This window comes from Pleurodeles waltl, chromosome 2_1, assembly GCF_031143425.1.
Source record: "Pleurodeles waltl isolate 20211129_DDA chromosome 2_1, aPleWal1.hap1.20221129, whole genome shotgun sequence".
NCBI classification, from domain to species: Eukaryota; Metazoa; Chordata; class Amphibia; order Caudata; family Salamandridae; genus Pleurodeles; species Pleurodeles waltl.
Window position 1 is genome coordinate 569718764 of NC_090438.1, and position 24928 is coordinate 569743691.

At 45.9% G+C, this 24928-nt stretch overlaps 1 protein-coding gene across 3 annotated transcripts in view; it reads left to right on the forward strand.

Moving 5' to 3' along the window:
• The window catches only part of GOLGA4 (golgin A4), a 758002-nt gene that overhangs the window by 403695 nt on the left and 329379 nt on the right, over positions 1–24928 (forward strand). For all 3 annotated transcript variants that reach the window (XM_069215119.1, XM_069215129.1, XM_069215138.1), the window contains one exon: positions 4487–4618. In XM_069215119.1, the coding sequence (XP_069071220.1) occupies positions 4487–4618 (132 nt within the window). The remainder of the gene's footprint in view (positions 1–4486; positions 4619–24928) is intronic.

A 24928-nucleotide genomic window follows, 5' to 3' on the forward strand; every position in this document is an offset into this window, starting at 1 on the left:
ATGCACCAACATACACATGCATGCACACACTAATACCCACATTCACCCACGCTTGCATACATACATTCACACATCCACACACACTGACATACATACAAGCATACACACATTCACACAACACAACATACATGCACACTCACACCCATTCATTCACACACCTGCATGCACGCACACAGACACATACACCCACACCACCACCACACACACACACACAAAACATCCCCCAATCCCCTCCCCTGTCGGAGCACCCGACTTACCTGTTTGCGGGGGGTCCACCGGCAGGAGACAGGACGTGGCCCTGCTGCCAGCAGCAGCATCCGCCAGCAGAACACCGCCAGGCCGTATCATGGATCTTGATATGGTCCGCGGCGGTCTACTGGCGTGGCACTTCTGCTGGCAGCAGCACCACCGTCCGCCGCCATGACCGTAGCCGGGATTCCACCATTCTTCTGGCAGAATTCCGACTACGGTCATAATATGGCAGACAGTATGTAGCCACGGCGACGATGTTTTGGCGGCCGTCGCCGCGGCGTTAGGTCGTCATTACCGCCATTGACATAATCAGGGCCATAGTCTCTGTCCCCTGACCTACACCTTAAGCAAGTACTACCACATGTGTTTTATATTGTACACTGTGAAAATATTTTTCTTTTTGGGTTTTGGTTTCCTTAGGTGGGTGGTGAGAGAGTGTCTTAATGGCACCATGACGCTGTTAGATTCTGCAAAGTTACTTTTGAAACTTTCATATCTACTGTTTGTATAAGGAAGTCTTGGCTGTATCATAACTGTGTACCTCATTAGCACTGTATTGTTTTTCCTGTTGACGTATGACAAATGCAATCCATAAACCTAATGTTGTGCCAAAAATTCAACACAAACAGTTTGAAACAACAAAAAAGTATTCACAACAAGTATACATCAGACATGTGACTAAAAGGTGCAAACAATGAAGAAGCTAGCGTTGCTGATTTTCAGCCATCTGATTCTGCTTCTGCTCCCATAGACGCAGTGGGTAATCACTGCAAATCACTGAATACCAGCAAAACCTGTAAAATCACATCTGCGTCATTCACACACTACCTTAACCTTGCTTATGCTTGAAAAGACCTGGTGTAGAAAGTAAGGAGGAGAGCCATGTAGTCACACTATATCAAGAGAGTAATCTAGTCAAATTGTGGTCCCTTGCAAATACCGTCCAAGGAATCCGGTGCCTCCCACATTATAGAGGAGCACTTTCTTCAAACGTCTTACCTTGCTGTGCAACCTATTTACTGCGTGTACCCCCACAATGATCGCTAGCTTTTGGCCTGCTGTCCCTTAAATGTTCACACAAGCGGGAGGTGTAAAGTAACATGACATTCTGTGAGCTGTGTCATGATCGTGGGAGATGTTGTCCCTGCTCAGAAGAATTTATTGGGAGCCAGGCGGACCGCCAGAGATGAAATATCCTGATTTCATTAAGGCCTTTATATTATAATAGCCATGGTGAGTAAGTGGAAGATGTTGTAACAGTCCGGGTTCACATGAACAGTAGTCCCTGCCCAGTCCAGATCCATGAAGTAGGGCATGGTTATTTTAGAAAGCCCCGGATGCGTGCTATTGGAAAATGTAGTCTCACCTGGTAATAAGAGAACTGTGGTGCATATCTGGTCAGAATTCCAGAGGCCGGGCATTGAACCCACGATCAGGTTATTATAATTCATATATATTGTAGATAGTCTAGGATCAGCTGGCATGGTTGGCCTCAAGTTAGTTGCGAAGTAAGGTCTCAGCCCGGAAAAGTGCAGAAATTACGATATAATATATTATAATTTGCATGAAAAATCACAGATGGGCTCATAACAATATTCAAGGTCTTCACTGTCTCGTTGCCTGAGCTTCATACTCTATAAATTTGATATCTATATCTGTATTAACATCCAGATAGGATAATGTCCGCCCCACAGTCATGGTCTCTTTTGTGGACCCCATGTAATTAGGCATACGCATATGTATCTCATGGGGTGAGCTTTAGCCAGAGTATTTTGTTGTAAGCCCATGGGTATGTTCTTTGTTTAAGAGGATCTGAATTATGTTAGAATGTAGAACTGAGATTGAGGGAAAGAAAAAGACAGAAAGAAAGAAATACCATGAAAAACATTTTGGTATAGACTGGAGCAGAGCTTCTTCACCTTCTCCCTTCTGTGTACTCCCCCTGAATCAATTCTGGATTCAGGGAACTCCCACTGAGTGATTATTGAAAGGTGGGGCCTCCCAGCCTAAACAAATTCCATGATTTGGACCTCAAAACAATACCCAAAAACAAGTATACACAAAACAAATGCTCAAATATTTAATATTTCGGGTAATTGCCATCAAGTACAGAAAAGGTTTTCAAATGTTCAATTTTTCTTCTTTATATAAACTTAATTTTATTTGATTCATTTTAATATTATTTAATTTTGTAAATCAGTCGCGTACTCCCTGAATAGGCCTGGTGGACCCATAGGAGTCCTTGGACCATAGGTAAAGAACCACTGGACTAGAGTTGTAAACTGCTACCACTCTCACACCAATGCTTCCCAGGAGCTTTGTATCCTCCTCATCTCTCCACTGCTGCACTGGTGGCCAGTCCCCCTTCTCTTGCTCTTCCAGCTGTTCCAGCATGGCGCCAGCCCTTGTTGTAACTCTCCTGTAAATAAGCCGAAGTGCAGTTATTACCTTCAAACTCTTGGAGCTGTGCACCTCAGTGTAAGAAGGTGAGGACAGGGACTAGATTGTTGCTGTCTGGTGGCAAAAAGTAACTCAGTGTGTATGACATTGGGGGGCTCATGTTTAATAGTGGCTTTAGGTGCTTGTTGAAATTTTTATATGTACATATTAATCTATGATATGTATTTGCTAGTATATTTTTTTCCTGTAGCTTATCTTTTTATGCTGAGTTCTTCTAAGTCATGTTATATTCTTTCACAGAGTCAGCATCTTAATCTGATACAATTAATAATTTATGTTGTACGATCACATTCAATCACAAACAATTAGAGAGTAGGAGGAAAAACAGTCACTCATCCTCAAAATATCCAAGAAAACACAACCAAATGTGACTGCTACAGATAGAAAAACCACCTCCTGGTTCTCTTTTCTACGAAAGCCTCCACTTGAGGTTTTAAGTACAGGGTCTTAGCCGCTGAGGAGGGGGGGTGGGGTCATTCCATTTATAGAAGGGGAAGCCATCGGCTTCCTCTCCCCATCCCCCAGTAGAACAGTGCCACTCGGGCAGACTCAACCTCCTGACGGATCAATGCAGAAGGGAGTTCTTACATGAGTTAGCCACTGGATAAAAACTGGTATGAGATCACTAAACTAAAAATACCTTTTGTTACCCTGGTTTGTCACCTTTATTAATAGGGAACACAGGTAATAATAAAATCAGTAAAAGGTGATACCTCAAGAATTATTACTCGAGTCACCTAGTATACAGCCAACATGTTTCTGCCCATTTTTGTAAGACATAGTGGGTCTCAGGCGTTTTTCAGGGTCATGGATCCCTACTCAGTCTTGCTGGCTGTTCTGCCCTATTCAGTGCAAGGAAAATAAGTGCAGGTCTATCCTACCTGAGTAAGTGCAAAGAAGTTCTTAAGCCACACACAGGGGCATAAAATCACAACTCGTGGTAAATTCTGTGGTAATTTATAAAACAACAAAGCCATCACTCTTTGATAAAACGTGACACAGCACGCATCACTGCAAACACTTATGACGAGTGACCCGAACGCATGCAATAGACCCTCCTATTCATGCTTATTCACTTTCTAGCTACTAACACTTTACAAAAGTAGCATAATGTTATGTCTAGTATTACTAGACTTAATCCTGTAAGATGTATTACAATTTGTTGCACTCTATTGTCACCCTTACCCTAGTTTTGGGGGCTGTCTGCTTCCTGGTCAAGGAAAGGGACAATGCCCTTTGTAGCCAGACTCTGTAAGTTAGAGATACAAAAACAAGGACAAAACACACAACTGCAGACCGACACTCCCAAAACAAAAAGACATGTAAGAAAAAGCATCATGGGTGAAGTTCTTGTCACATTGCATATTACTTATCCTTCAAGTTGCCTAAACCAAATCATCTGGTTAATCAGATCTGCATGCTACATCCACTTGCTCATTTACATCACATAGAGCAATTTAGCGGTGTACATCCAGCTACACGCTGTGTTGTCTGCTAGCCAAAAATGCTACCCAAGCTTACTCTTTGTTTGTCCCATTTAAAATAATAGCAATCACGTAGTCTCCACCACGCCTAAGCATTCTGCTCTACTGTAGTCTGCCCCCTGCAGGAATCCCCCAAATAAGACCCCATAATAAGAGTCAAAAAACGTTTATTTCTTACATCACAGTTTGTTTGGGTGGGAGAGGATCTGCCTTGTTAATTTAACAAAACTTCTTCATATAAAGTATTTCGATTTTAACACATTGTGTTTTTGCCCATCTATGACCCTCAGAAGTCTTCAGAAGAGCGTATTGCTAAGTTAGAGCAGTTGCATGCTGAAGAATTGGCACGCAAAGAACAAGAGCTGAAGGACAGGTTACAGACCCAAGAACAGCAGTTTGCTGAACAGATGAAGGCAGCTCTGGTAAGCTTTTCTTCCACCATTTAATCATAAATGCACCAAAAGTCTCAGAATTACTTATGGTATCTTCTATTAATTTGTCTCTTTTTAAAATTTCCTTTTGTTAAATACGATTATAAATACCTTGCTGACTTAGATTACATCTTGTTTTCAGGTAAGGATCTCATGTTTTCTTTATTTGTGGTTTAAGGTGAATGTCGTTTGGCCTCAGTGTGTGTTGCAGTTGGCATTCATTGAGTGTGCATTCACACCCTTCCCCAAGAATCAGTTTTATTGAAGCGGCATACTATGTAAGCAAATGTGTTATAAAACATGTGAGGGAAAACATATTGAGGTCAACCATTCTCCTGATTCATACAACTACTATTCACTATGTCGCATGGGGCCACGGTCACAACAAGGAACGGGTTCCAAATAACATTTTCTTAGCAATGGGAGCCCCTTAGTTCTTGGTGGCACCAGTTGGGTCACTAAGGATGCAGAAACATATTCAGTGAAATAAGACCACACATTTACTTTCTTCAGAAATGATACTCCTTACTGTTGCTGGGATTTTGTTTTCTGCATCTTGGTCCCTCAGGGAGAGTCAAGTGATTGATTTGTGGGCTATGCACAGTCTACTGGAAAAAGGCACCAAGTTGTCAAGTGGAATAGTTGGGGACTGCAATGTTTGCAGTGCCTCTGTTAGTACAACCAGTGGATTACACATCTTATCCAGCTTGAAGGGTCAGAGGCAGGGGAATTTAATGCACAGTTTGGTTGATGATATGTTCTAACTAAACAGTATTTGGTGCATGTTATCTTTGTGCAGCATACACTTGATAACTGCTATGCTCTTACTCATCTAGATTGGCATCCTTCTGGAGCTGTGTGTCTAATCCTGTTCCATCATTCTCCACTTGTAAAACTATCTGAGTATGAGGTGTCATTGTCCTTGTGTACCTTAGAGATTGCCTCTAGGGTTCACAGATTATGACTCAGCATTGTGAATGTTGTGAGAGCCCAGTTCTAACATTTTGTTTAGCCAAGAGGTAAGTGTCCCCAGTGGATATTGGAAACTGGTACTGATAAGAAGTTTGAGTATTTTGTTGAGGGTGATGGGCGTGAGAATATCCTCTGAAATTTAACAAGATATGAAATACTCAAGAGTTGAGACCTTGGAGCACAGTGGCATTGTGTTGAGGGGATCTGTGTGTACTAGATTATCACAACAGGTTTTCTAAAAGAGCAGACAATTAGCCATTCTCAAGGGCCAGGCAGTGTTCATTATGACTGTCTATGTTTCATCCTTTTATTGCTTTGAACTAAGCATCAAACGTGTTTATAGATTATGCAGGACCTCCCTGGACTTGGGACTGGACAGGTACCTTGGGACATGCATGCTGCATCTGCTTCATAATTGACAGCAGGAGTTTTATTGACAATGTTTGGACCTTGTCAAAAATACAGGGAATGATTTTTGAGACAAGAAGTGAATTTTTATAGAGCGTACTATGAGTAACCCTGAAATTTCCAAGACTTGTGCAAATCCTTGTGATAATCTTTGAGCATGTTTTGGACATTATCTTTAGTAACATGTTGGCAGGTGATCTTCCAAGTAGCTCTATGCATGCAGACATATAGACATATTTGATATTGTTTATCTTGAGCACATACTTTCACTACCTCATAATTCACTTGGTTTCATGCCATAAACATCCACTCTGGTAGTAACTTAGCTTCTAGTTTTTAGCCTTTATTTAAAGCAAGTGGGGTTCCCGTCAAAATATGAGACATAACTCAATATGCACAAAACTGGTCATCCACAACAAACTTCACATCCAATCCAATTGGCTAGTACCAGTTGAATGAGCCTTTTCTCACTTTTACACATATACCACTAACCCTTTAACCCTTGGATGATGAAAGATGGTGAGTGTATGGTTGATGTGAAGAGGGATTTTGTGGGCTGTCTTTCTAAAGGAAGAGCCTGTTTCTCACATGGTAAGTGCATAGCTTTTGCAAAATTATATCTTGAATCCTGAGACCGATTTAAATGCTTCCAATTTCATATGGCTCCAATTCCCAAACTATTTGTGGCAGAGTAGGTATGGTATCCCTCATTAGATATGTGTTTTCAGCCCCAAGGAAATACAGATTTTGCCCATCTTCAATGCTGGGGAAGCATCTGATGACTGCTTTGGACTAATGTTTAAGCATCAGTGCAAAATTCCAGGGAGGGTATGGGGCAGCCCTTGTTGTTGCTCCTGGGGTTATACTACCTTCAAAACAGAATTAATGCCATCCATTCTCCCATTTCTTGTCTAACCCCTATTTCACAAAAGCAAAGTAGATGACACACAAATACTCCTTTTTTTATTTATGTTTATTTCCTTTTCATAGAAACTTGAACAAAACATGAGTCACACTGGCCATTGGCAACATATATGGTGTTCACGCGTATAACTGCTATACAATTTAATAACTGCAGGTAAGTATCGGATAACAGACCCATTAGAGAAAGATAATCTAAAAGTATCGACCGAAGAAATAAAGTAATAACCAAAACCGTTTTTCTCAATGTTACATACATTATGACATAGTTTTGAGAGGGAAAAGAAATCATGAGACTGAAGTGTTTGCTACACACCTGCTATCTGAACAGTTAGGGTACTACGACAGAAGACTCATGCATTCCCAGTTACGATTCAACTAGGTAGCCTAATATTATTGGTCTCATGAAAGTATTGCAAGTCTATCAAGCCCCCTAAGGCAATCCTAAATCCTTTTTTTACGAATTTGCCCAACACTGGGGCCTCTAATCAGCATTTCACCCAAACCATGTTCAAGGGGGACGCTCATCATTTTTGGTCTCCACCTTCAGTACAAAAATATCCCAACAGTCCTCTCCTTGTATTGGTACACCCTGTAGTTTCAGTTTCCGGTAATAATCAGCTTCAGCTCGTGTCCATGTCAAAAGCATTTTCAGCCACTCCCTCACATTAAGGGCAGGCGGTGCCTTCCAGTGCATCGCTATTTGACGCTTAAGTAGGACAAAAGATAAGTCAATAAATTTGTGTATGTGTTTGTCTATTGACGTTCTCGTATGCCCCCTTGTAAGCATGATTTGGATAGAGGGCCAGTGTATGATTAGCAATTTTGCTTGTGATTGTCACAATCTGGTTCCAAGCATGCTGGAGTGGTTCACAGTTCAGGCCATATGATAAAAGCTTGCCCCACAGTGTGACATCGGAGACACTCTGAATTCGGCCCTGGGAACGTTCTAGTTATCCTGTGCGGGGAGAGATATGTCTAATGGAGGTATTTGAACTGTGTGTAATGGAACCAAACCTTACGGGATACCTCTTTTATTTGGCACACCACCCGGTTCCACGGTTCATCGACAACACTGTATTCCATTTCGCCCGTGCTTGTGTGAGCTCTTTGAATTCTCTGTGCTGCAGAGCTAAATAAATGTTGGTGATGGCATGTCTGGTACCCACATGTGTGAGCAGAGTGTGAAGTGTCGGGAAACAAGGAGCCCCTCTACCCTCTGCTCCCCACATGACTAACATCTGTCCCTCTATTGCATAATATGTCAGAAAGTGACCAACCTGCAGATTATATTTATCTCTGAGTTCCTGGAATGACAAAAGGGCTGGATCTATGTATAGAGCACCCATGGTAGCAAGGCCGGCCTTCTGCATGTTGGTCACAACAGCTCGACAAGTCACTGTATTCAGACCCGGTGTCTGCTAAAGTGGGGCCAAGGTAGAATAAGGTAACCCCCCACCTTGATTCAGTGCATGTCTCTCCCAGCACAAACGGGCTACCTTCATCTGCCTGCTTTCCACCAAGTGCTGGAGCCTTGGCGCACTGTGGCCATTTGGGGGGGGGATCACTGGTCCCAAGCCACCACATTGGCCACTGGAGCTGAGCTGCTGCATAACACCATTCATAATTGGGTGCAGCGAGTCCTCCCTCCGTTTGTGGTTTCTGTAATACCTGCAAGGTCACCCGTCTTCTGCCCCTGCCTCAAATCACTTCTGTAAGTAGGCTATGCACTTCCCTAAAACAAAAAAAAAGTCTTAGGTAAATATAATGGAAGAGTTGTGAAATAGTATAGTAGCTGAGGCCACATTAGCATCTTAGTTATCACAACTCGTCCATTGGCAACAGTGGAAGGGAAGTCCAGAAGGGAAGAAACCTACAGATCCCTCTCAAGGCCCTATGTAGGTTACCTTCTTTCAAGTCATCTGGTTCGTGAAAGATCTGTACCCCGAGGTACTTAAAAGTGTCATGGCACCACTTTAATTTACAATCAGGGAGGAGAAACCTTTCCGGGACCGGTACGGGTGCCATTGAGTATATAGAGGACTTGTCCCAATTGACTTTCAGGCCAGATATCTCCCCAAAAGCATCCATCAGAACCATTAAGCGGGAGAGTGTAGAGGGGGTGTCGCACAGGAATACTAACACATCGTCTGCGTATAATGAGATCACCTGGTGCTCACTGTGGACCGGTACACCCTCTTGTCTCGTCTGGAGCCTTAGTTCACATGCCAAGGGCTCCATGGCCAGGGCGAACAATAAAGGCGACAATGGACAACCCTGTCTAGTGCCCCTGTGGATAGCTAAGGCGTCTGATATAGTAATACATGTGTGCACCCTTGCCACTGGGGCGCCATATAGTGTTGTGATCCAGCTCACAAAAGCAGATCCGAATTCCATCTGCTTGAGCATGGCTTCAAGGAAGCCCCATCCCAGGGTATCAGTAGCCTTCACTATATCCAAGGACACTGCACATATTTCCCTGCCTTGATCTGGAGTCAGCTCCATAAGTCAGGGCAATTGTGAGACATTAATGAATGTATTATGACCAGGGATGAAACCTGATTGATATGTGTGCACCAGTCTATGAATAATAGTAACCTGTTGGCTAATAATTTACCCAGGATTTTACAATCCAAGTTCAATAGGGATAATGGCTGATACGATTGTACATCTAATGGGTCATGACAAGGTTTGAGTACGACCACTATCAAAGCCTCCCTAAGTGTACGGGGCAACTGACCTGCCTTGTGTGCCTCATTTAAACCTCCAGGAACTTGGGTGCTAATGTGGCTATGTTTTGTACCTAGTATTCAATAGGGAGACAATCAGTGCCCGGTATCTTATTCCTGACTATCTGTTTTATGACTAGTTTAATTTCTTCTAACTCTAGGGGGGCCTCCAAATCCTCCCTGCAAGTCAGTGAGAGCTTGGGCAGTGCCAGCTCTTCTAGTGCATGCAGTCCGTTGGAGGCGGCTGAGTAACCTAAAATAATAACTGATAATCTTTGAAAGTAGAGTTGATGGCTGTATCTGTATTTAATATTGTACCATCCTGTAAGTGTATGGCACCAATTGGCTGTCTCTGCACATCTTCCTTAACTAGCCACGCCAATATTTGCCAGTGCGGTCTCCTGTATCTATAGTAGCTAAACGTCTTACATAATCATGCCTCTCTAATCGTGTTTCAGAATTTCTATATTCCCCCCTCAGGGTGCACAACTGCTCGACATTATCAGGGTTGACGTGCTGTCTCCCGTTCTAGGGTTGTCATCTCACTCTCTAAACAAAAAAGATCAGCTGTCAGTACTTTTAGAACCCCCCGCAAGTCACCCCCATGCAGTGGCCCCTCACGAGTGCCTTATGAGCCTCCCACTCCAAAGCCCTAAATGTTGCTGTCTTGTGGTTATATGTGAAGAACCTATCAATTAGTTTAGCAAGGTGTAAAGAAATGGCTCCCTGTTGCAGTTACCCCCCACTTTTTGCCTGATACTGATGCTGACTTGACTGAGAAGTGTGCTGGGACCCTGCTAACCAGGCCCCAGCACCAGTGTTCCTTCCCCTAAAATGTACCATTGTATCCACAATTGGCACACCCTGGCATTCAGATAAGTCCCTTGTAACTGGTACTGCTAGTACCAAGGGCCCTGATGCCAAGAAAGGTCTCTAAGGGCTGCAGCATGTCTTATGCCACCCTAGAGACCCCTCACTCAGCACAGACACACTGCTTACAAGCCTGTGTGTGCTAGTGAGAACAAAATGAGTAAGTCGACATGGCACTCCCCTCAGAGTGCCATGCCAGCCTCTCACTGCCTAGGCAGTATAGGTAAGACACCCCTCTAGCAGGCCTTACAGCCCTAAGGCAGGGTGCACTATACCATAGGTGAGGGTACCAGTGCATGAGCACTGTGCCCCTACAGTGTCTACACAAAACCTTAGACATTGTAAGTGCAGGGTAGCCATAAGAGTATACGGTCTGGGAGTCTGTCAAACACGAACTCCACAGCACCATAATGGCTACACTGAAAACTGGGAAGTTTGGTATCAAACTTCTCAGCACAATAAATGCACACTGATGCCAGTGTACATTTTATTGTAAAATACACCCCAGAGGGCACCTTAGAGGTGCCCCCTGAAACTTAACCGACTATCTGTGTAGGCTGACTAGTTTTAGCAGCCTGCCACAAACCGAGACATGTTGCTGGCCCCATGGGGAGAGTGCCTTTGTCACTCTGAGGCCAGTAACAAAGCCTGCACTGGGTGGAGATGCTAACACCTCTCCCAGGCAGGAATTGTCACACCTGGCGGTGAGCCTCAAAGGCTCACCTCCTTTGTGCCAACCCAGCAGGACACTCCAGCTAGTGGAGTTGCCCGCCCCCTCCGGCCAGGCCCCACTTTTGGCGGCAAGGCCGGAGAAAATAATGAGAATAACAAGGAGGAGTCACTGGCCAGTCAGGACAGCCCCTAAGGTGTCCTGAGCTGAGGTGACTCTAACTTTTAGAAATCCTCCATCTTGCAGATGGAGGATTCCCCCAATAGGGTTAGGATTGTGACCCCCTCCCCTTGGGAGGAGGCACAAAGAGGGTGTACCCACCCTCAGGGCTAAGTAGCCATTGGCTACTAACCCCCCAGACCTAAACACGCCCTTAAATTTAGTATTTAAGGGCTACCCTGAACCCTAGAAAATTAGATTCCTGCAACAAGAAGAAGGACTGCCCAGCTGAAAACCCCTGCAGCGGAAGACCAGAAGACGACAACTGCCTTGGCTCCAGAAACTCACCGGCCTGTCTCCTGCCTTCCAAAGATCCTGCTCCAGCGACGCCTTCCGAAGGGACCAGCGACCTCGACATCCTCTGAGGACTGCCCCTGCTTCGAAAAGACAAGAAACTCCCGAGGACAGCGGACCTGCTCCAAGAAAAGCTGCAACTTTGTTTCCAGCAGCTTTAAAGAACCCTGCAAGCTCCCCGCAAGAAGCGTGAGACTTGCAACACTGCACCCGGCGACCCCGACTCGGCTGGTGGAGATCCGACACCTCCGGAGGGACCCCAGGACTACTCTGATACTGTGAGTACCAAAACCTGTCCCCCCTGAGTCCCCACAGCGCCGCCTGCAGAGGGAATCCCGAGGCTTCCCCTGACCGCGACTCTTTGAACCTAAAGTCCCGACGCCTGGGAGAGACCCTGCACCCGCAGCCCCCAGGACCTGAAGGACCGGACTTTCACTGGAGAAGTGACCCCCAGGAGTCCCTCTCCCTTGCCCAAGTGGAGGTTTCCCCGAGGAACCCCCCCCTTGCCTGCCTGCAGCGCTGAAGAGATCCCGAGATCTCTCATAGACTAACATTGCGAACCCGACGCTTGTTTCTACACTGCACCCGGCCGCCCCCGCGCCGCTGAGGGTGAAATTTCTGTGTGGACTGGTGTCCCCCCCGGTGCCCTACAAACCCCCCTGGTCTGCCCTCCGAAGACGCGGGTACTTACCTGCAAGCAGACCGGAACCGGGGCACCCCCTTCTCTCCATTCTAGCCTATGTGTTTTGGGCACCGCTTTGAACTCTGCACCTGACCGGCCCTGAGCTGCTGGTGTGGTGACTTTGGGGTTGCTCTGAACCCCCAACGGTGGGCTACCTTGGACCAAGAACTGAACCCTGTAAGTGTCTTACTTACCTGGTAAACCTAAACAAATACTTACCTCCCCTAGGAACTGTGAAAATTGCACTAAGTGTCCACTTTTAAAACAGCTATTTGTCAATAACTTGAAAAGTATACATGCAATTTTGATGATTTGAAGTTCCTAAAGTACTTACCTGCAATACCTTTCGAATGAGATATTACATGTAGAATTTGAACCTGTGGTTCTTAAAATAAACTAAGAAAAGATATTTTTCTATATAAAAAACCTATTGGCTGGATTTGTCTCTGAGTGTGTGTACCTCATTTATTGTCTATGTGTATGTACAACAAATGCTTAACACTACTCCTTGGATAAGCCTACTGCTCGACCACACTACCACAAAATAGAGCATTAGTATTATCTCTTTTTACCACTATTTTACCTCTAAGGGGAACCCTTGGACTCTGTGCATGCTATTCCTTACTTTGAAATAGCACATACAGAGCCAACTTCCTACATTGGTGGATCAGCGGTGGGGTACAAGACTTTGCATTTGCTGGACTACTCAGCCAATACCTGATCACACGACAAATTCCAAAATTGTCATTAGAAATTCATTTTTGCAATTTGAAAAGTTTTCTAAATTCTTAAAAGACCTGCTAGGGCCTTGTGTTAGATCCTGTTTAGCATTTCTTTTAGAGTTTAAAAGTTTGTAAAAGTTTGAATTAGATTCTAGAACCAGTTATAGATTCTTAAAAAGTATTCCAACTTTTAGAAGCAAAATGTCTAGCACAGATGTGAATGTGGTGGAACTCGACACCACACCTTACCTCCATCTACAGATGAGAGAGCTAAGGTCACTCTGTAAACTAAAGAAAATAACAATGGGCCCCAAACCTACCAAAATACAGCTCCAGGAGCTTTTGGCAGAGTTTGAAAAGGCCAACCCCTCTGAGGGTGGCAACTCAGAGGAAGAGGATAGTGACTTGGAGGACAATTCCCCCCTACCAGTCCTATCTAGGGAGAACAGGGTCCCTCAAACCCTGACTCCAAAAATAATAGTCAGAGATGCTGGTTCCCTCACAGGAGAGACCAACACCTCTGAAATCACTGAGGATAACCCCAGTGAAGAGGACATCCAGTTAGCCAGGATGGCCAAAAGATTGGCTTTGGAAAAGCAGCTCCTAGCCATAGAAAGGGAAAGAAAAGAGATGGGCCTAGGTCCCATCAATGGTGGCAGCAACTTAAATAGGGTCAGAGATTCTCCTGACATCCTAAAAATCCCCAAAGGGATTGTAACAAAATATGAAGATGGTGATGACATCACCAAATGGTTCACAGCTTTTGAGAGGGCTTGTGTAACCAGAAAAGTAAACAGATCTCACTGGGGTGCTCTCCTTTGGGAAAGGTTCACTGGAAAGTGTAGGGATAGACTCCTCACACTCTCTGGAAAAGATGCAGAATCTTATGACCTCATGAAGGGTACCCTGATTGAGGGCTTTGGATTCTCCACTGAGGAGTATAGAATTAGGTTCAGGGGGGCTCACAAATCCTCGAGCCAGACCTGGGTTGATTTTGTAGACTACTCAGTAAAAACACTAGATGGTTGGTTAACTGGAAATGAAGTGTGTGACTATGTTGGGCTTTATAATTTGTTTATGAAAGAACACATTTTAAGTAACTGCTTCAATGAAAAGTTGCATCAGTATCTGGTAGACCTAGGTCCAATTTCTCCCCAAGAATTGGGAAAGAAGGCAGACCACTGGGTCAAGACTAGGGTAACCAAAACTTCCACTGGGGGTGACCAAAAGAAAGGGGTTACAAAAACTCCCCAGGAGAAAGTGGGTGACACTAGAAACAAAGAAAAAGAGTCCTCTGTAGGCCCCCAAAAACCAGAACAGGTGGGTGGGCCCCAAGACACAACCCAAAACAAAGGTGGGTACCAGGGTAAGAACTGGGATGCCACTAAGGCATGGTGCCACAACTGTAAACAGTCTGGGCACCACACCAAGGACACTTCTTGTCCCAAAAACAAACCCCAGAACAAAATTCCAGAGGTAACCAGTGTAGCCATGGGAGATGACTCCTCAGAGGAGGAGGTCTTCATAGCCTTCAACTGGAAACAGGGCCCAACAGGTGAGTTGGAGATTCCAGAGGGAAGTAGACACTTCCACCACCTACTGGTGAATGGAATCCCAACCACTGCCCTGAGAGACACTTGTGCCAGTCACACTATTGTGCATGACAGGCTGGTGCTCTCAAACCAGTACATCCCAGGTGAGACTGCCAGGGTAAGAGTTAGCCTAGACAGGGTCACTAAGAGGCCTGTGGCTTTAGTACCCATAGAAGTGGGTGGCACTCTTAGCTGGAGAAGGGTAGTAGTCAGTACAGACCTCCCCCTTGATTGTCTCCTTGGAAATGACTACCCAGAGGTTAGTCAGAGCCCAAGAGAGGAACTGGTCCAGTGCCAGTCCTCTCCCAAGGATTCTGGAAGTCCTGCCTCTGCAGTAAATGCAAGCAGACCCCAGAAGAAGAAGAAAAGAAAACAGAGTAGGAAGGGTGGACAACCTTTAGCCAAGGTTACAGCAAGCCAAGGAGATTCTGCTCCAGTAGGGGAGAACTCCAAAAATGGCTCTGATAAAGTCCAACCTGACCCACAAGAAGTCCTGGCTAGTCAGGCAACTGTTAAGCCTGAGTGGGTGGCTCCTCAGCTAACAGAAGAAAGAGTGGAAGAAGGGTGTTTACTACAAGATGTGGTAACCCCCCACTCTAATACAGCAGACAGGCACCCTGAACCCAAAGAAGTCTGTAACTTAGCCCCTTCCCTTGTAGGTGAAGAGCTAAGGGTGTGGTTCTGGGCACTGACAGCTGTCAGTGGCCTCTGCTGGGTGTTAGCCTTTATGGCTGCACTATCCTTGGCATGGTGGTCTGACCCCCTGCCAAATAACAAGTTAGGCCCCCTGACCCTGTTGGTCATGGTGGGGTTACTCCAGCTCTGGGTAACCTCTTTGGGTAAGCTAGGGGTGACCCTGGCTAAGATAAGATTAGCAGAGGTGGATACCTCTGACCTCAAAATAGAGAGAATGGGTGAAGACATAAAAAGCACAGACAAGAGGCAGTTCAGACTAGGTCCTATCACTGTGGAAGTGGGTCAGTTCCCCAGAGGGAATGACCTGAACAGGAGGATGTAAGGCAGAGTAGGCCCTGCAACAAACCAGCCATTTCCTCTACTCTTCCTCGCCTGACAGACTAGGAAGACTCTTCCAGCGTTGGCTGAGTCTCCTGGCCTGTGGGCTGGGGGGGGCTTGTGTAAAGAAATGGCTCCCTGTTGCAGTTACCCCCCACTTTTTGCCTGATACTGATGCTGACTTGACTGAGAAGTGTGCTGGGACCCTGCTAACCAGGCCCCAGCACCAGTGTTCCTTCCCCTAAAATGTACCATTGTATCCACAATTGGCACACCCTGGCATTCAGATAAGTCCCTTGTAACTGGTACTGCTAGTACCAAGGGCCCTGATGCCAAGAAAGGTCTCTAAGGGCTGCAGCATGTCTTATGCCACCCTAGAGACCCCTCACTCAGCACAGACACACTGCTTACAAGCCTGTGTGTGCTAGTGAGAACAAAATGAGTAAGTCGACATGGCACTCCCCTCAGAGTGCCATGCCAGCCTCTCACTGCCTAGGCAGTATAGGTAAGACACCCCTCTAGCAGGCCTTACAGCCCTAAGGCAGGGTGCACTATACCATAGGTGAGGGTACCAGTGCATGAGCACTGTGCCCCTACAGTGTCTACACAAAACCTTAGACATTGTAAGTGCAGGGTAGCCATAAGAGTATATGGTCTGGGAGTCTGTCAAACACGAACTCCACAGCACCATAATGGCTACACTGAAAACTGGGAAGTTTGGTATCAAACTTCTCAGCACAATAAATGCACACTGATGCCAGTGTACATTTTATTGTAAAATACACCCCAGAGGGCACCTTAGAGGTGCCCCCTGAAACTTAACCGACTATCTGTGTAGGCTGACTAGTTTTAGCAGCCTGCCACAAACCGAGACATGTTGCTGGCCCCATGGGGAGAGTGCCTTTGTCACTCTGAGGCCAGTAACAAAGCCTGCACTGGGTGGAGATGCTAACACCTCTCCCAGGCAGGAATTGTCACACCTGGCGGTGAGCCTCAAAGGCTCACCTCCTTTGTGCCAACCCAGCAGGACACTCCAGCTAGTGGAGTTGCCCGCCCCCTCCGGCCAGGCCCCACTTTTGGCGGCAAGGCCGGAGAAAATAATGAGAATAACAAGGAGGAGTCACTGGCCAGTCAGGACAGCCCCTAAGGTGTCCTGAGCTGAGGTGACTCTAACTTTTAGAAATCCTCCATCTTGCAGATGGAGGATTCCCCCAATAGGGTTAGGATTGTGACCCCCTCCCCTTGGGAGGAGGCACAAAGAGGGTGTACCCACCCTCAGGGCTAAGTAGCCATTGGCTACTAACCCCCCAGACCTAAACACGCCCTTAAATTTAGTATTTAAGGGCTACCCTGAACCCTAGAAAATTAGATTCCTGCAACAAGAAGAAGGACTGCCCAGCTGAAAACCCCTGCAGCGGAAGACCAGAAGACGACAACTGCCTTGGCTCCAGAAACTCACCGGCCTGTCTCCTGCCTTCCAAAGATCCTGCTCCAGCGACGCCTTCCGAAGGGACCAGCGACCTCGACATCCTCTGAGGACTGCCCCTGCTTCGAAAAGACAAGAAACTCCCGAGGACAGCGGACCTGCTCCAAGAAAAGCTGCAACTTTGTTTCCAGCAGCTTTAAAGAACCCTGCAAGCTCCCCGCAAGAAGCGCGAGACTTGCAACACTGCACCCGGCGACCCCGACTCGGCTGGTGGAGATCCGACACCTCCGGAGGGACCCCAGGACTACTCTGATACTGTGAGTACCAAAACCTGTCCCCCCTGAGTCCCCACAGCGCCGCCTGCAGAGGGAATCCCGAGGCTTCCCCTGACCGCGACTCTTTGAACCTAAAGTCCCGACGCCTGGGAGAGACCCTGCACCCGCAGCCCCCAGGACCTGAAGGACCGGACTTTCACTGGAGAAGTGACCCCCAGGAGTCCCTCTCCCTTGCCCAAGTGGAGGTTTCCCCGAGGAACCCCCCCCTTGCCTGCCTGCAGCGCTGAAGAGATCCCGAGATCTCTCATAGACTAACATTGCGAACCCGACGCTTGTTTCTACACTGCACCCGGCCGCCCCCGCGCCGCTGAGGGTGAAATTTCTGTGTGGACTGGTGTCCCCCCCGGTGCCCTACAAACCCCCCTGGTCTGCCCTCCGAAGACGCGGGTACTTACCTGCAAGCAGACCGGAACCGGGGCACCCCCTTCTCTCCATTCTAGCCTATGTGTTTTGGGCACCGCTTTGAACTCTGCACCTGACCGGCCCTGAGCTGCTGGTGTGGTGACTTTGGGGTTGCTCTGAACCCCCAACGGTGGGCTACCTTGGACCAAGAACTGAACCCTGTAAGTGTCTTACTTACCTGGTAAACCTAAACAAATACTTACCTCCCCTAGGAACTGTGAAAATTGCACTAAGTGTCCACTTTTAAAACAGCTATTTGTCAATAACTTGAAAAGTATACATGCAATTTTGATGATTTGAAGTTCCTAAAGTACTTACCTGCAATACCTTTCGAATGAGATATTACATGTAGAATTTGAACCTGTGGTTCTTAAAATAAACTAAGAAAAGATATTTTTCTATATAAAAAACCTATTGGCTGGATTTGTCTCTGAGTGTGTGTACCTCATTTATTGTCTATGTGTATGTACAACAAATGCTTAACACTACTCCTTGGATAAGCCTACTGCTCGACCACACTACCACAAAATAGAGCATTAGTATTATCTCTTTTTACCACTATTTTACCTCTAAGGGGAACCCTTGGACTCTGTGCATGCTATTCCTTACTTTGAAATAGCACATACAGAGCCAACTTCCTACACAAGGTTATCCCTATTTGGAGGGTCTAGCAAGGCCTCTGATTAGAGCCACCCAGTGGGTATCACGATTCGTTCTCTGCCTCAAGACAGTGTGAGTATCAGAGGTGAACGTCAGAGAGGGTGCGCGACAGGTATTCAGGACCCCCGACTCTCCCGCCCAGTGACTCTCTGCATAAAAACAAGTCTGTTGCTTTTCCTACTTTTTTACACTCTGCCTCATCCTTCTAAGGAAAGGGAGAGACTCCACTGCCTGGACCCAAAAAGAGCATTGGCATTCTGCCTTGGTTGTACAGAAGAGTTCTGCCTGGACGACCAACTTTTTGTAGGGTATGTGGGTGCGAAGAAAGATCGGGCCGTGCACCAGGGTCAAAATGACCACCATAGTCTCTACCTGATAAGGCGTTACTGAAAGTAAGTAATTTGCTCTTCTCAGCAAGGATGCAATAGTTGTAATGGCAGAGTACCAGTGACTTGCGGAGGCAAGCAGGTACTTTGGATTAACAAGTTTCCATCCATATGTATTTCAATTTCAAACACTGGCTACATCTAAGTCCGTGTTTACTGTCATTCCATATTGAGCGTTTCTTAGGGGGACTGATTGTTTGAGGGGTTTATCCTATTACGAACTGTCTTCTCTCATTTAGTGGTTACAATATTGATGTCACCTTAATTGTTTCTCCAATATCTTAGCTAGTCTAAAACGGTCTCGAGAGACCCTCATAAATAAGCTTTCTGATGCTTGGAAGACGTCTGTTGGAGGCTAACATGCTGGACAATATCAGCATGGTGGTGTAAAGCAGAAAAAGAGTAGTGGCATTTCAAGAGGCTCCATTTATGGCATTCAGCCCCATGTTGTTTGCCTTCTCTTTTAACCCAACTAGTCTTTAAAGTCTAGGAGTATTTTCACCTTTCCTGTGAGGGAGGGCGAGGTACACTGCTTTGTATAAATATTCTCAAAGCTCCATAGACTTAACTGATAGCTATAATAATATATGCACTCTGGTGTTTCCTGCATTATCGAGCGCTACCATTGCAGTTTTCTAGCTTGTAGAGATAAGAGGGATCTTCAAATCAGTCTTAAGCACCAATAAGACTAGCAAATGCCAAAACTATCAAATTAACGATGACTTATTTGTCATTGTTTTTCCCCGCTCCTTGTATCAGGCAACATTGAGATGTGCAAAAATTGCCCTAGACTCTTTACTCTGCAAGTGCCTGTTCAGCAGCATATTTATTGCACAAGATCGACAAGTTTAAGTTCTTTTTTTACAAGCCAGCTCCAGTGAGAATGTTCCTATACTCGCACTGTGTCCTCGTAAAGCCCCCTCATTTTGTAACATGCACAAAGCTGGGCTGGCGGTAGCGGGCTTTGAGTGTTTTCCCGGTGGGCTGGAAGGGTGACTGCTGGTTTTTCAGCGGTGGGCCGATTTTGTAGCAGTGCTGCAATATCGGCCCCCATTAACAAAAGAACAATACTGCAGTGCTTCGTACCCCACCAGCTCCCCCTCGCTATCCATATCTCCCCCCCCCCACCACCATCCATATCTCCCCGCCTCCCCCACCCACCATTCATATCCCTCCACCCCCTACACCACAGGGGCTGGTCTGACAAAATTGCCAGGGATGCTTTGGGTTCCCAGTCTGTCCCTGAACATTGCGGTTTCACATATTCAGGAGTTTCTCATTGCGTGTAGAGTCAGGCCAACCCACCTCATCTTGTACCACATATCATCTGGGGGAGAGAGAGAGAGTCATTGTTCTAGCTACGTGTATCTAACATGCGAAACTTGAGATTTCCCATTAACTCTCATGCTGGTTGTCATTGTCTGATCACTCAGTCACGGTTCATTCTCTGTGCCATTCTGATACAAAGAAAGTGCTTTTAGACAGAATTAGCATGTGCGATCGGTCTCCAAATAAGTTTTTTTGTTATATAAACAGTTCTATTATGTCTATATAGAGACGAGTGGGATACACTTATTGTTCCTCCTTATGGCTTAAACAGGACTTCATGAGGTCTGTTAGTCAAATAAAAGCTCAGAGGTCCCACAGAACCATGATGAGGCAATTGCTTAAAAAGGGTTAAAAATATATATATATGTTCGATGGCATGTGTAGCTGCAGATACACATGCTGTGCACATCCCGCCATCTGGTGTTGGGCTCGGAGTGTTACAAGTTGTTTTTCTTCGAAGAAGTCTTTTCGAGTCACGAGATCGAGGGACTCCTCCCATTTCGGCTCCATTGCGCATGGGCGTCGACTCCATCTTAGATTGTTTTTTTTCCGCCATCGGGTTCGGACGTGTTCCTTTTCGCTCCGTGTTTCGGGTCGGAAAGTTAGTTAGAATCTCGGAAAAATCGTCGGTATTGTTTGCGTTCGGTATCGGGTTAGTTATAACAGATCAACAACGACTTTTGAAGAGCTCCGGTGGCCCTTCGGGGTTTTTTCGATTCCCCCCCGTCGGGGCCTGGTCTGCCCGGCCACATGTTTCTTCAAGGCTGATGGAACGGACCCCATTCCGCTTCTGCCCAAAATGTCATAACAAGTATCCATATACAGATCAGCATCTGGTCTGTAACTTGTGTCTGTCTCCAGAGCACAAGGAGGATACCTGTGAAGCCTGTCGAGCGTTTCGGTCGAGGAAGACATTAAGAGACCGAAGAGCAAGAAGACTGCAGATGGCGTTGGCGCCGACAGGACAAGGGCGTTTCGAGGAGGAAGAAGAAAGCTTCTCCATCCATGAATCGGACTCGGACAAGCTCGATCCCGAAGAAACGCCGAAAACCGTGAGTAAGACGTTGAAACATAAAACTCACAAGAAGACAACAAAAGCCCAGGGGACGCCACCGCCAACAGGCCATGGCTTAACCCGAAAAATAGGTGACCGATCATCGGCACCGAAAAAGGGCATGCATGTGGCGAAGTCATCCGACTCCGGTCAAGATACCGCCACACAACAATCTCGGGCCCGAGACAGTGGCTCCGAACAGATTCGGCACCGAGACAGTGGCACAGAAATGGTTCGGCACCGAGACACCACGACGCCGAAAATAAAGAAGGTTGCCTTGGAGCCCAAAAAGGCGACCGAAAAGATTTCGATTCCGAAACATCCAGCCTCGGAACCGAAAACAGGTTCCTACAAAGAGGAACAGGGATTGTCCTCCCAGATGCAAGGACATAAGTTCGGAGAGGAACTTCAATCTGTTGAGCCAGACTACACTCAAAGAAGGCTCCACATTCAAAAAGACACAGGGAAGATAAGCACTCTTCCCCCAATTAAGATGAAAACAAGACTTGCCTTTCAAGAAAAGGACAAGCAGCCACAGGCAAAGGTGGCAAGACAAACAACTCCACCACCATCTCCACCACCATCAATGCACACATCACCGGTAGCCACTCCACCACTGATGCAATCCCCGACTCATACTGCAATGAGTCAAGATGATCCTGATGCATGGGACCTTTATGATGCTCCTGTATCAGATAACAGCCCAGACTGTTACCCTACGAGGCCGTCGCCACCTGAAGACAGTACATCCTACACGCAGGTGGTCCCAAGGGCAGCTGCGTTTCATAACGTCACCTTGCATTCAGAACCAATTGAGGATGACTTTTTATTTAATACACTCTCCTCCACTCATAGCCAATACCAAAGCTTACCTATGCTCCCGGGAATGCTAAAACATTCAAAACAAATATTTCAGGATCCTGTTAAAGGCAGAGCCATAACTCCAAGGGTGGAAAAAAAGTACAAGCCACCACCAACAGACCCTGTTTATATTACGCAGCAATTAACACCAGATTCTGTGGTTGTTGGGGCAGCTCGCAAGAGAGCAAACTCTCATACCTCGGGAGATGCACCACCTCCAGACAAGGAGAGTCGCAAATTCGATGCTGCGGGTAAAAGAGTTGCAGCACAAGCAGCAAACCAATGGCGTATTGCCAATTCACAAGCACTTTTGGCAAGATACGATAGAGCTCATTGGGACGAAATGCAGCATTTCATAGAACACTTACCCAAAGAGTTCCAGAAAAGGGCACAACAAGTGGTAGAAGAAGGACAAAGTATCTCCAATAATCCGATACGGTCATCAATGGACGCAGCAGATACAGCTGCAAGGACAGTAAATACTGCAATAACAATAAGGAGACACGCATGGTTGCGTAGGTCAGGATTCAAGCCGGAAATACAACAAGCCGTGCTGAATATGCCCTTTAATGAACAGCAGTTGTTTGGGCCGGAAGTCGACACTGCTACTGAAAAACTCAAAAAAGATACTGATACCGCAAAAGCCATGGGCGCACTCTACTCCCCACAAAGCAGAGGCACATTTCGCAAAGCACCATTTAGGGGAGGGTTTCGAGGTCAACCTACAGAGGCCACAACCTCACAAGCAAGGCCCACTTATCAAAGCCAATAACAGCGGTGAAGTTTTCGGGGGCAATATAGAGGGGCACAATTCCAAAAAAATAGAGGGAAGTTCCAAAGCCCCAAAACCCCTCAAAACAAGCAGTGACTTCCAAGTCACACATCCCCAACACATAACACCTGTGGGGGGGAGACTAAGCCAATTTTACAAACATTGGGAGGAGATAACAACAGACACTTGGGTACTGGCAATTATCCAGCATGGTTATTGCATAGAATTTCTCAAATTCCCTCCAAACGTACCACCGAAAACACACAATATGTCAAAACAACATATAGATCTTCTAGGACTAGAAGTTCAAGCATTACTACTAAAAGAAGCAATAGAATTAGTACCAGAACACCAGAAAGGAACAGGAGTTTACTCTCTGTACTTTCTCATACCCAAAAAAGACAAGACTCTGAGACCTATATTAGATCTCCGAACATTAAATACCTACATCAAATCAAATCACTTTCACATGGTGACATTACAAGACGTAATCCCACTACTCAAACAACAAGACTACATGACAACACTAGACCTAAAGGATGCATATTTCCATATACCGATACATCCTTCACACAGAAAGTACTTAAGGTTTGTATTCCAAGGGACACATTACCAATTCAAGGTGTTGCCATTCGGAATAACAACTGCGCCAAGAGTTTTTACAAAGTGCCTAGCAGTCGTAGCTGCACATATCAGAAGGCAGCAAATACATGTGTTCCCGTACCTAGACGATTGGTTAATCAAAACCAACAGGCTAGAAAGGTGTTCACAACACACAGAGTATGTCATAGAAACCCTCCACAAACTAGGTTTCACAATCAACTACACAAAGTCACACCTTCTGCCGTGTCAAACACAGCAATACTTAGGGGCGACAATCAACACAGCAAAAGGGATTGCCACTCCAAGTCCCCAAAGAGTTCAGGCAGTTCACAATGTAATACAGGCCATGTATCCAAATAAAAAAATACAAGTCAAAATGGTGATGAAACTCTTAGGCATGATGTCCTCATGCATAGCCATTGTCCCAAACGCAAGGTTACACATGCAGCCCTTACAACAGTGCCTAGCATCACAGTGGTCACAGGCACAGGGTCAAATTCTAGATCTGGTGTTGGTAGACCGCCAAACATACACCTCGCTTCAATGTTGGAACAGTATAAATTTAAACCAAGGGCGGCCTTTCCAAGACCCAGTGCCACAATATGTAATAACAACAGATGCCTCCATGATAGGGTGGGGAGCACACCTCAATCAATACAGCATCCAAGGACAATGGGACACTCACCAAAAACAGTTTCACATAAATCACTTAGAACTATTGGCAGTATTTCTAGCGCTGAAAGCATTTCAACCCATAATAAGCTACAAACACATTCTTGTCAAAACAGACAACATGACAACAATGTATTACCTAAACAAACAGGGAGGCACACACTCAACACAGTTGTGTCTCCTGGCACAGAAAATATGGAATTGGGCGATTCACAACCACATTCGCCTAATTGCACAATTTATTCCAGGAATTCAGAACCAGCTAGCAGACAATCTTTCTCGGATCACCAACAAATCCACGAATGGGAGATTCACCCCCAAATACTAAACACTTACTTTCAAATGTAGGGAACACCACAAATAGATCTATTTGCAACAAAGGAAAACTCAAAATGCCAAAACTTTGCATCCAGGTACCCACAAGATCAGTCTGAGGGCAATGCGTTATGGATGAGTTGGTCAGGGATATTTGCTTACGCTTTTGCCCCTCTCCCACTCCTTCCATATCTAGTAAACAAGCTGAGTCAAAACTAACTCAAACTCATACTAATAGCACCAACATGGGCAAGGCAACCTTGGTACACAACACTACTAGACCTCTCAGTAGTGCCTCATGTCAAACTACCAAACATACCAGATCTGTTAACGCAACACAAACAACAGATCAGACACCCAAATCCAGCATCGCTGAATCTAGCAATCTGGCTC